At 35.2% G+C, this 13,118-nt stretch overlaps 1 protein-coding gene across 2 annotated transcripts in view; it reads left to right on the top strand.

Moving 5' to 3' along the window:
* Window positions 1-287: 287 nt before the first annotated feature.
* The window catches only part of CNTN5 (contactin 5), a gene marked incomplete at both ends in the record, with an annotated part of 355,379 nt that continues 342,548 nt past the window's right edge, over window positions 288-13,118 (top strand). For both annotated transcript variants that reach the window (XM_080614312.1, XM_080614311.1), the window contains one exon: window positions 288-342. In XM_080614312.1, coding sequence (XP_080470438.1) covers window positions 288-342 — 55 coding nt within the window. The remainder of the gene's footprint in view (window positions 343-13,118) is intronic.

The following is a 13,118-nucleotide window of genomic DNA, read 5'->3' as shown; positions in this document are numbered from 1 at the left end:
CATATACATAAAGCACTGCCACGGACATTTCAGCTATTAACACAGGTAACTACCGAAGCAAGATCCCTGTGAGTCAGGCTACCTGCTGCTGTGTATACCAAGTTCTTTGGAACTGGACTTTTAATTGCACTAGGACCAGCTTTGTCTTTTGAATTGTCTATCATATTATTGCAAAATATTTCTAATTTTCCTGACAGAGATTTGCCTTTGTCTCACTAGGCTAAGCTTTAATGAAGAAACGTCAACATTGCTAACAACCACACAAAGACGGACCTTTGTGACCAAGGATGTGGTTGTCATGGAAACTGTTTCTGTTTCTGTCGCTCACTGGCTGTCTTTCAGGTAAATCAAAACAAACCCAAGAAAATTCTGTGTGTTGTTTCAAGGCTCTTAACTGCGAACAGAAATAGGAAGATGTAAAAGCATGCCAGAGAAGATCAACATCACTATTAAAACTATTTGCCTAAGTGGTGAAAGTGTGAAAATTTAAATTAAGAGATGATTTAGAAGTCCATCTACCTTTAATTTGTACATAAATCTGAAAAACATTTAAAAGAGAGGATAGCTATGTAGCTCATTTGAAAAGGCAACAAAAACTTCACTGAAAAAAAGAAAATAAAATTGGAAGATTATTCATTAATTACCACAGTGCTTTCGTAAGACTAACTGCTGCAGAATGTTTCACTCGGGATCCTGTTCTGGTTTTGGAAACTATCTATTAGGTTGTTCTGTTTTTTTCTTTATTATGTGTATGTTTTTTTATTGGTCGTTATGATTTCTGTCCATGAAGTAAGTGTATTTCTTTTGCAGGTTTTTCTCTTGGCATTAGCTTAGTTGTCTTTACCTTTGCAACTAATAAAATGAGTTAATCAATAATCATTTAGGCTTCTCACATGAGAATTTTTGTAATCTGATAGCACATTGTCTCTAATTGATCTGTTTTGGCTGCCCCATTTTCTTAATGCTGCCCGTTATACTGTCTCTCAACAGTTACTAAGCTACTCTTTTCTTAAATTCTCCCAAAACTTACTGGGTTTTGTGTCATCACAAGATGAAATTTAGTGAAAGTCAAGTAAAAAAAAAATTTTGTTACAATATTATGATATTGAACACAGGAATTTAATAAAGGAAAGTGCCTGTGGATATCAGCAGGCATGCTTTAGATGCATACATGAAATAGTCCGATGTCATCTGGTTTTCCTCATAGAGCTTATTGTCTTAAATTATCTAAATCCATTACTTGTGAACAGGTGATATTTTTCTTTTTTTCTTATGTTGTCAGGAACACGGTCAATGCTGTTAAGATTTTTATTTTGGTGATTCTAGTAGTAGTGTCTTACCACCACCATCTATTAATGTATTTTTATTTTTTTTTAAGTTGAAAATAATATTTTTATTGTTGCAATTTCCTAGAACTTTGATGAAAAATTCCAAAGCAGTTCAGAAAATGAAATCTATAAGTTCTTGTTAGGAGTGATGCCTTCTACTTGGCAAATGTTAAAGTCAACAACTGGCAGAAGGCATTACACTGTGAAACTAATGTACCAGAACCTGCAGTTGGTTTCACATAGCTAAAATTCTCTTTACTCTCAACTGCTGTTAAACAGAATAATTGGAAGTAGTAGATTTTGCTCCAAATACCATTATCTTTCTCTGTACTACACAATAACATATTGCAAAATTTCTGAGACACATTTCATATGCTGACAATTCTATATACTAATATTGCATATAGTTTCAGCTGTTTATCACAGCCATCATTTAGTTATATATTAAACCAACATCTTGCAAAGGTTTTAGAGGATCTGATGATTTTCTTAAGCATTTCTCTTTTCACATTTCATTGCAATTTGTGATTCTCTAGGATTCGTAATCATTTATTCCATATTACTGGAGTGGATTTAGACTTCTGTTAAGAAATAACTTTTAACTGCAGTATTTTTTTTTTTTATATGGTGTTGAATATAATCTGATACATATATTTTTCTCGTACACAATTTTTTTTTTTTTATTATTTCATTAATAGTAATTCATTGCAAAATGTAATCCTGTAAGAGCCGAAATTAACCAAAGATAACAAAATTGGGTTCAGAGTTATTTTTAATTAGATCATATGTGTAACTGGTAATTTACTGTCTCCATACCTTTCACATTTGATTATATCATTCTGCATTTGGAGCTGCTTTTATGTTATAGCACTCACTAGAACATGTTTACAATGGCAAATAGTTCCTGCAGTTGATGCAATTCAAGGCAGTCTAGGAAGTTAGATGCCTGAGTGCACTCATCTTAACAATGGAGCAATAGATATATTGATGCTACTTCAGTAAAATAAAGTTCATTCAATTCCTGTTGTCTTGAGCTGCGTTAAAATTTAGCACTTATCCATTAAATCATCAGATCACGGAATCACTCTTAGCAGCAGCCAGTGTTTGGAAGACAGTACTACACTGTTGAATTGATTTTGCAGTGGCGAGGGAAATCATCCAAGAAGAGAACAGATGACCTATCTAGTTTGTGTGGACTATATTTTTATATCATTTTTATCTTAAAACTGACCCTGGTATTTTGGGTTTTGCTTACACATGAATGTGTGCAAGTGTGCTTAAGTTATGTGGGAAATAAGTTTTGGGTGGAGAAAAAATTATTATTTTCTGAATACAGGCTGAGAACTGAATTATGTCCCTTAAGTTTATTTTAGTGTAAGCAAAAGGTACTCTGGGACTTCAGCTCACATTTATGTATTTGCATTTACATTTATGCAATATTGATACTTAGCAGATGCAAAGAAGGTCTTAAGATTGATGATAATATGTGCCTTCTTTTATTACGGTGTATTATTGCTCTTCAAGCCAAACTGGAGTTAAATAAGAATCAAGCTGTCATTTTAGATTTAGAGTCTGCCTCACTTCTGAACTGACAGTTGGAAAATGTACTTCTTTTTTATTTTTCTTTTTCCCATGAGGCTTTCCTGTAGGTAAAGACCTCAAGCCGTATGGGAACAGGTTACTAAGGGCCAAACTCTTAATCTGAAATTCAGAGGAGTCTTTCATATCTGATTTGCTTACAATAATACCCAAAGTGACTTCAGAGGTGGCCAGCTTAAATTTAAATCAAGTTTGTCAGAATTTAATCTGTTGGTAATTTTTAACTTTCTTGAGAGTTTATATATATATATATATAAATATATATATAAATAATATTATATTATATATTATATATTTATATATTATATTATTATATTATATTATATTATATTATATATTATATATATTATTTATATATTATATATAATATTATATTATATATAAATAAATATAGTTTAAAATTGTATGTTCAGGGTGTTTTAACCAGTGTAAGTATGATTTTTCAGTGGGAAGCCACAGAATTATAAGTATATGGCATCAGGAACTTTGTCTTCTGGATGATTTGGTCACCTGTGTGTTTCTCATGCATAATCATAATTGTATGTTCTGAACCACACTGTCCTACATACAATGGGGCTGGGATTATGTTCCAGGGGTTTTACTTTCCTGGTTCCCCATAATCACTTTGCAGTCTGCTTTTATGTGTATAGTAAAGGGGTTTTTTGCTTCATGCTAGTAACTGCTAAGCAGAGAATATTTTCTTTGTCTAGAGCTGCTGAGCTTTCCTTGCAACGATTTCTCAAAGAACCTGGAATTGAATATTGCTGAAAGGTGGTGTTTTATAACAGCACTCCCTAACATTGGAATAAGACAAATCAGCATGTCTCTTGTGATTTAGGAAGAGGAGGAGTATTTTAAAAACAGAACAAAATCACATCAGATTATGGGCTCATGGTTAATAGAAAAAGTAAGACTATAGCTTTTATTTGCAGATATAAGACACTTAACAAAAGCCAGCTTGAGAGTAGGGCTCCTGTCATTCTTTTTAATAATTATTGCTTCCTGTGACAAGACGTTTCAAAGTTTAAGTATATGGTAAAGTTTCCATAGTAGGGTGAGTGGCTTTTTTACAGTTCTGATTCTGTTTTAATCTAATATATACCCCTTATGCCTTTTTGTTCCCCTGCTCATTTGTCTACTTCTAAGTTACTATCTACTTCATGTTAATCAAGTCAAAAGCGAGACTCCTTTTCTCTGTAGGACTTCACAATTCATGGCATCAATGAAATTATGGGTATAATGCAAGTAGCAAGGCTTCACAAGGTAGAGGCGGTACCTCTGAGATCCAGTGGTCACTGCTCATAGCACCAAGTGGTAAACACTTGCCCTTAAACTTCATTTCTATGTACTGTTCATTTCTTTTCACATAAACCATTTTCACTACCAAGCAAAGACTCCCTAAATATTGGGTTTTTTTCCCTCTGCACCCCTCAGTATGGTGCCTAAAGTTAAAAACAGTGTGACTTTTTCTGAATAGTTACTTGCTACAGTATGATATGAGTGGACACTTACTAAAAATGCTCTTAAGCAAGACAGCATATGTGGAACAAATACAAGTGTCCTGTCTAGTGTTGACCTAGAGCTGGCAGTGATCTGAGGTGCTTCCTGTCTTTTATTATGTCCATCCCTCTCCATCTGGCTGCTTGGAGGCTTTTAGGAGCTGTTTCAATCATCTGCACTTACCGTCTTCCAAAGTGCATCTCAAACCTACTCAATATGTGACTTTCAGAATTCTAGCAGCCACTGCCAGGATTAAAATTCATAGCCTAAGGTTCATAAACTCATTAACCAAACCATATAAAATATGCATATCACTCTGAGTGCCAGGACTATGTCTCAGTTTTATTCCTGTTCCGTTTAGACAATGTCCTCCCTACATCAGAGCGGACAGTGTGTGAAAGGTTGCTTCTCTGCCAAATGAATGATGAACACATGAATGACCAGTGTTTACCACTGATAAGCCTATCCAATTATCCACCTTCACAGCCCCCAGTCCTGCATTGCTGACAGTATAGGAAATACCATGCAACTTTGTCACTTTTGATAGCTGAGCATAGAAACCCTGAGACAGAGATGTAGATAAGTACTAGTGCCTGGGGACTTTCACATTCTCTGTCTTCCAAGTAAAATGGAAAAGTTGGAACGCACTTAACCCTTTTACAGCCCATCCACAAATACTGTGTTTACAGATACTGCAAAGCAAAAGAACAATTTGTCTCAGTGCTGAAATCCAAAGAAGACTGCTACTTGCATTCTTACTCCTTGATTTGGTGCTTAATTGAACTGGGGAGGAAAGCACTTATCTGCTCAGTGTTGCACTATGTATTATTCTTAACTCAAAAGAAGGTAAAAATTATTTTCCACTGCCATAATCCTAAACTGTGTTTAATGTTAAGCAATCAGGGCTGTTACATACTGGAAATGTTGTCATGAAGAAAGGCACTTTGAGTATACACATAAGAAAGCATTTTTATGAGAAAACCTTCTTCTTGTTTGCATGTGAGGTTTTTGTTTTGTTTGTTTTTTTTTTTTTCCTGCATTTAACTCTTTCTGGAATAAATGCTTTAGGTTTTTATACCTAGATGGGGCTTTGTAATGATCTGTTCATATGCTGAGATGCTGTGCTTCAACTTGCAGGATACCAAATGTTAGGCAACCATCAGACACCTTTCTTTTAATATGGAAGGCCTATGGTCTTAGCCTTTTCAAGTCTAAGACCATAGTAAATGTGAGCAATAATTAGAAGAGAAACATTCTCATGCATATCAGAATTAAACCGATATTTCATGACATAACCATAGTAATATATCTGCTAATACCACTGCCATACTAGAACGTACTTTAATTACCTACCTAACTATAATTTCTCAGTTTAATACACCTAGATTTAGTCATTAGAAAGTTCCTACCTCCTAACAGCTCTTATCATTCATATGATTGTCCAGCAAACTGGACAATTTAGATTAGCTCCAGTTTGGAACTGGGATGATAAATCTGCTTCTTCCAGGAAAAAAAAAAAAAAAGTAATACCCTTTGAAAAATAAGTTCCAGTCATTCTATTGTTACCATCAATCTGGAGAAACCTTAACCTGCAGATCTATCCATATTTTTGTGTTTCCTCTTATTTGGTGTATAAGTCCACATTAGACAAACTGTTTCAGAGTCAGCCTATTGCAATCTGATCCTTTTAAAGTGATTTTTATTGCATTATATATGAAACTGAATCACATAGTTTTTACTGATAGAGTTATACAAAATATAATGAAGCAATGTTTTTGTGTTAAAATAATGATTCTACCTTTCTGTCTGGCAGTTCAGAAATATCTATAGATTTCAAGATTACACAAGACGATAATAGCGCTACTACTTCTTTTCATATTTTTTGAATGATATTGGAGATGACATGCTGTTGGGATTCAGTTCTGACATACTCCTGGAGTTTCATCTTGACCTGGAGTCAAAATGTCTATCAGTATTGCCAGTTTATAACTGTTTAGATTGAAGTGTTTGTTCATCCTCTTCATCTTTGTGGTTAAAAATTTAACTTCAAAACTCCATCATCTGAAGCTAAGTGTGCTCAATTTCTATAGCACTGATTTAACCTAGCACTTATTTCAGAGTACAATATGGAATGAGCCATTCTGTTTTGCTTAATGTTTTCCCTGATATTTTATTTTTTACTTCTTAGAGATTTCAGACTGCCTGTTTAGTTTTATGGGCTAACAGAAAGAGACCGAACTAGTAAAGAAAACTGTAATAAAGCTATAAAAGCATCTTTTTAAATTCCTTCTAGCAGTGAGAAGTCTGCTGCTAAGAAGCTGTCATGAAGAGGTGGACGAAGCAGCAAGCATGCATTCCAGATTCATCTCCCTTAGCTTGAATGTTTACACTGAAATGTCTGAGTTTGGGAATTATTGCTCTCCTTTCCTATATAGTCAGTGGACAGAGACAGACACTGGTAAAAGGTAGCTTAAACCAGTTGAATCAGAATTACTTTCTGGAATTCTGCACTGAAACAGGGTGACTTCTAATATTAAGGATATGAAGTTACATATCCTTCAAGTTTTGGGGTGATTACAGAACATAGAGAGAAAGCATGTTTCTGAACAGCTACTACATACACATAGAAGTGGCAGATATGAAAAAAAGGTTTGGTTTTTGTGTCAGTGCGAAGTGCCCAGACTATGGGTAGACTATGAATGCTACTTCATTGGGTCATCTCTTCATCCTGGCTGAGGGATGGCTCAGCATAGTCAGGCACATGTTAGGGAAAATGCTTCTGCCATGGGATGCAGGGGAAAAGATCCCTGATCCCAGCTGCTTCCTGACTTAGAATGTCTTTAGCAATAAGAGCAGGTGGTGAATTGGTTTATTTGTTCCTGAGTATATTCATGAACTTTATCTTTACATCCAGCACCTCCAGTTAGTACCATATGTGGCAAGGCAATACATCTCTATACTGTCAGTAAGAGAGGCTCACGCAGTTAATATTTAATAGACCACTTTGATTACTAGGACAGTCAATCTGTTCTATTTGATAAATGTTGCTTTTTTTTAACCCAAAGTTATGCTGAAATTTGTAACCGCTCTAAACAAGGTAATAGAGTCTGTGTAGAGAAAAGCTTGAAGTAATCATGGAACAAACCACCAAAGCTGCCTCTTGGCTAATGTGGAAAATACTTACATTCAGCCAAAAGCTTAGCTGAACAGGACTGCGGGGGACAGCCTTTCAGCTCTCTGCAGTCCAGGGAAAGACAGCATCTGCCAACTAAAGGCAGCACTCAGGAACCACTGGTTTAATTCATAAAGCCTGTTTCCTACTGCTGCCAGAAAGATAAAAGCAGTTCTTGGTACTTTCCCCACATACTGCATGTCTTAACTTTTCTAACTAACTACTGCAGTGGTGACACTTCAGCAGAAGTCCTCATCCCCTGGAACCTCTGGTGCTTTCATCCATAGTACTGGGAATTCAGCAGTTTTGCGACACTTTGCAGTAGTGATGAGGCTTTTGTAGGAGTATTTGTAATTAGATTGCTGGTATAAGTGACTATTATTTTCCCAAAGTGTGTTTCTAGATGACCACTTCTTATGATCAAAAGTAATAATAACAATAACGCTCAGTCTCAACAAGCAACTGAGGCTGTTTTCCTCTAGTGCCAGGCATGCGTAAGGAATATTTAGATCATAATACAGCACTGAAATTTCCGATTTCAGTGCAGCACTAATGGTATAACAAATGCATAATTAAATAAGTTATTAACTTAATTTCAAAAAGTCATTAGAGGCTAGAACAATGTTTCTTAAGTGTTAGCCTGGCCTTTCTAATTGGAATGCAATAAAAAGGCAGTGAAACCTTTGAAACGATAACAAATTCAGCTTCGAAATTAGATACGGTTTTCTAGTAATGAGGTTAAGACAATATTGGAACAGCTCTACTAGGAGAGCTGGTGGATATGACAGTGCTTCAAGTCAGAAGGAGAAATTAATTATCTTTAAAAATTAAATGTTTTATCAAGTTTCTAATAGGAATTCTATGGTGGATATTAATGAATGTGTGTGTGTGTATGTGCCTGTGTTAGAACAGATTACTGGGTTGAATTCTAAATAATTTTGGATTGCATGAATCCGTATGGTTTGTTTTCCCTTGTTTTGAATCTTTCCAGCTGGAGCTTCATTGAGAGGACAGCAAGCTCTTTACAGCTTTCCTCCATAGGGCTGGTCAAAAGTTTATCAGTGTGATACCAAATTATCAGGCCTATTTGTTCATGAATCTGTCTGGCTTTACATACAACCAGATTTTCATTCAACCAGATTAGCAAGATAAAAGAATAACCATATTGTTGGTCCATATTAACTTGCTATTTCAAGCAATAGCACCTAGACCTTTTAACCCTAACAACTGCCAAGCTCAAACCTCCATATCGAATCCAGTTTACAGGTTGCCTTCTGCCCACAGAAGTACAATACAGCAGTATGAAAAACTTTCTTTCTTCTAATTGCTGGTATTTTTTACGCTAACTGGCTGAGAAAAATAATACACTTTATGTCAAGTTCCTGAAAACAAAACCGAAACCAAATGTAAGGGGTCATTATGTATTTATTTCTCACTGTTCAATTCCAACTTTAAGTAGCTAGTGTATTATTGGAAAAAAACCCTGTGTCCTTGAGACTTTCAGAGTTTGTTTTTCTTTGGTTGAACTTTCCAGTCAGGACTCTTCAGATGATACACTGCCAAGTAAGTGTGTATGGGGATCTCTTCAGGTTCTTCTCTGTATGGTCAAATGTACTGGTGACAAGAGATTGAACTGACAAACCACAGACTACACATTTGGAGTAAAGGAAACCTCCCTCCTCATTCAAATGCAAAACATTGTTACAGCAAATAACATCACAAAAACTATATGGGGTAAATCAAATTGCTACCATGGACTGAATAAATATAGATAATAAAAGATGAAAGTATTTGTTTAACTTTTGGGGGAAAAAAAAAAATCAGAATGTGTATAAAACAGCTTTGAAAATTATCCAGGGAGCTAAACTCGTTGTGCTGGAATGAAAAGTCTCGTATTTATTAAGGTTATAAACTTTCTGCAATGATGTGATTTTCCTCCCATAGCTAAAATCTATAGCTTCTCTATATATGATAATTACCTGTGTTAGAGTTAGTGATGAGATAACCTGTCTCCTTGCAAATATTCTCCTCTGCTCCCTAGGTGGTACTTCTTTTTTTCTTTCAGACTTTCCTGTCTGAGTAGTGGCAGTAGGGAAAACCACGCAATCTTGCCTAATATGAAGTTAATGCTTGTTGCCTGTATCATACCTGAAGAAGTCTTCATGTGCTAAAAAAGCTCATGTGGTTTTGTTTCTCTGTTCATTTATCAGCTGATCATGTAAAAGGTCTTCCTACCCTTTGAAAACACTGCTCCTTTTAGGAAACACCCCGAAAAGTAGGCATAAACCTCTGTGTTGAGAATCTGGTATATACTTCCAAAAATTAATAAGTTATGTAAAAATTAAGTCTGTCAGTTTTTCCACATTGGAGGCAAGCTGGCTGATGTGGAGAGGTTGCCTATCTTATCAAATAATGAATAAATACACTTTGTATGTATGTGAGCATATGAACAAAGGTAGCTATGAGTGAATCTCTTGCTGTTCCAAACTTAAAAATGCACTTGTCTACTCTATAGCTGTCTGTGTTTAAATGCCTGCTAGCAGTTTAGCAAGAGCAATTTCTAACTGTAGTGTAACTAAATCTGTATCCTAAACTGAATGAAAATAAAATGTGAAAAATAAGTTTCCCTCCTGTCAAAAAGCATGAAATGTGTATATATTGTTCAGTGCTAAGACTGTGGGAGGCAGAGTTTATTGAGCTCTAGTACAGCGCTGTGACTGGTAACTGCTTTGCTCACTGCACTGCTTTGATAGGTAGGATTTTCCCTATTAAGTGCACTAGTGTGAAAATGCTGATAATACTGAAGAACATATCCTGTGATTTTGGCTTTTATTCAGCATGGCTAGCTGTGCTATGTACTGAGGCTGCTTTCAGTAGTGGTTTTAGTTTACTAACCTTGGTTTAGTTTATTAACCTTAATGTTGGGCATTCAAGTAGAAGGGTTTTATCTAGTGCTTTGTTAGTCTTTCAGAGTTGGTTTTGGTTGGGATTTTTGTATGGTTCTGTGTTGGGGGAGTGAAGGGTGTGTGTAGTTTATGTTTTTAACTTGGCAGCACTGCCTCAGCTCACGTGCTCAGTGGTTAAACAGTTCAGGTACTGTTGATATCCACTGAGGTATGAGCCCTGTGGTGAGTGCACCATGGCCTATGCTTCTAGCGTTTGCCCTTAATATGGTGTGCAACTGTGAAAAGGAGTGTTTGAGTCATGGCACTATAGGTAGTGTCAATTTAGCTCAGTACAAAGCTGTAGGTGGTTTGCTATGGCTCACCACACAGCCATTAACAGTATCATTTTTGCTCAGCACAGAATTGCAGCTAATAGCATTTAAACTCCCTGTAACATTGTGAGTGATAGCATTCTCATCTTGCTCAGGAAGAAAGGTGAACACAGACATTCTGGCTGAGCCTGTGATTTAAGCAATGCAGGTAAGGAAAGAATATAGGCTGATCATCTGCAAAAGGGTGCAGTGTCACTGAAAATTAGCACTGATTTTTGAAGTGATTAAAAAAAGAACAACGGATCATGGAGTCAGCAGATTTCAGAAGGAAAAGTTGAGTATACTCATAAATATCTCCTGACATTAGTACTAGTGTAACTTAGCAGTTCTGAATCCCTATTTGGAAGTGCTGCTTTTCTCTAGTGCCTGTAAAAACTGCTCTTAAATGAGGTCCTTGAACTAGATGACTAAAGAAAGTGATGTGAATATTCTTCTCTAACTCTCTAACTGTTGTTCGCTTACCATTGAAGCACTAACCTGTTCAAAAAAGGTTGAGTAGAAAACCTTTCTCACAGGATCTCAGAATGCAAAAAATAACAATGTTAAAAAGTATAATGTAAATATGCTGAAATGGTAGAGTACAAAAATTACTATCTTTTTGCTTTCATACCTAATTTGTGCTAGTATGTTATACAGCAAGGTTGTGATGATCTGTTCTAAATCTGCTTCTGTCACAGATGGGCAGAAGGTGAGAAGTGAAAAGGTTATATTACAGTTACATAAACCCACATTTGTACTTACAGTTGCTTTCTAGAATTTATCAGAATACTTAAATTTTGTCTAAAATAGTTATAGTTCAGAGTAGTATATTTTTCTGCTTGTTTGTGTAGTTTTGTTATACCTGTCACTACTTTAGTTCTCCAGACAGTGAAAGGAAAGAATAGAGCTTAACATAGGATATAATAATTGAAAGTAATAACAGCATTTCTGTTGTAACTTGTACTGTGCCTCTCAATTATTACAACTGCTTTGTTTTTATAAAGATCTTCCATAGCAATTAAGAAGGATAAATTCCTTAAAAAAAAAATAAATTGTGAGATCTAAAGCAAAAATGTAGCTTTTTAATGTGTATTATATACAGAAAACATTCATTGAGTTCAATAGCCTTTTAGGTACCTCACAAGGTCTTCTTTACTTCTAGGTTTCTTCTGGTCATCTGTTCTTATGTTTGCTGCTAAGGTTTTAAAATACCTGTGATAAGGATTTTATAACAAGCAAAATACTTTAGCAATCATTAAATTATTTTCTGACTTAAGGGAGTGACAATTATAAATATTTCTAATTCTCAGTAGTACTTAAAGAAGGAAATTATTGAGTTTCCGCTTTGATAAATTGTGTTTTGTCATAAATTATAGAGTTCTCTAATGAACTTTTCTTAATTATCACCATTTTTACATAGCTCATGTCAATGAAAAAGTTAATCTTAAAATAGTAATTAATCTTCCAACTAGAGATAAAGCATATACCTTTCTACAAAGGCTTCTCGTTTCCAGCCAGAGTCTTCCTGGAACATTTTTGTTGTATCTGCCCTTGAGAACTGTTGAAGAAATTTCTCTTTTTCCTCTTTTACTTAAACACATCCAATCAGTTTTCCTTCTACAACAGCTGGCTGGGGGAGCCCCATATTGTTTTATTCAACCATGTGGGCAGTGCTGCTGAATATTCTAAAAGGCTTGTAATACCTACGATATTTGGAGGTATCAAATAGAGATATTATTCATCTGTGTCAAGTACATAAAGATGTAAGTAATTTATCAGACTGGCTCAAGGGAGATAAGTTTTACTAAAGACAGAATTAATCAGTGTTTGTGGTATTTTCTTGATGTTTAAGAAATGAGTAATTGTAAAATTAAAAAAAACTAGTTCTAGTCCCAGCATGATATTAATGAAGATGTTGTGGCATGAAATAAAGAATTAAAAATAGATCTATGTGCTGTTTCTAAATCCACAAAGAATTTTAATGTATCTGCAGAGATATTCATCAAACCTGCTTTCCAGGGCTCTGATCATGATATTCTCATAATTCTTTTTGAAGTAAATTTGTCGAGCACTGGCTTAATTTGTCTAAGAGTAACCAACACACATACACACACACAAAAACTAATAGAAAAAGTAGGAACTGATAAGTTCATTTCTTGTTGGGAGCCTTAAAACTTGTCTTTGCTCTGGTTGTGAAAGATTATCCACACCATGTTACGTTGTCTGCCCAGGTTACTACAATGCTGTAAAAGGATTCTCATGT

This window comes from Psittacula echo, assembly GCF_963264785.1.
Source record: "Psittacula echo genome assembly, chromosome: 3".
Classification (NCBI taxonomy): domain Eukaryota; kingdom Metazoa; phylum Chordata; class Aves; order Psittaciformes; family Psittacidae; genus Psittacula; species Psittacula echo.
The sequence above is the reverse complement of the archived record's forward strand: the minus strand, read 5'-3'. Positions and strand labels throughout refer to the sequence as shown.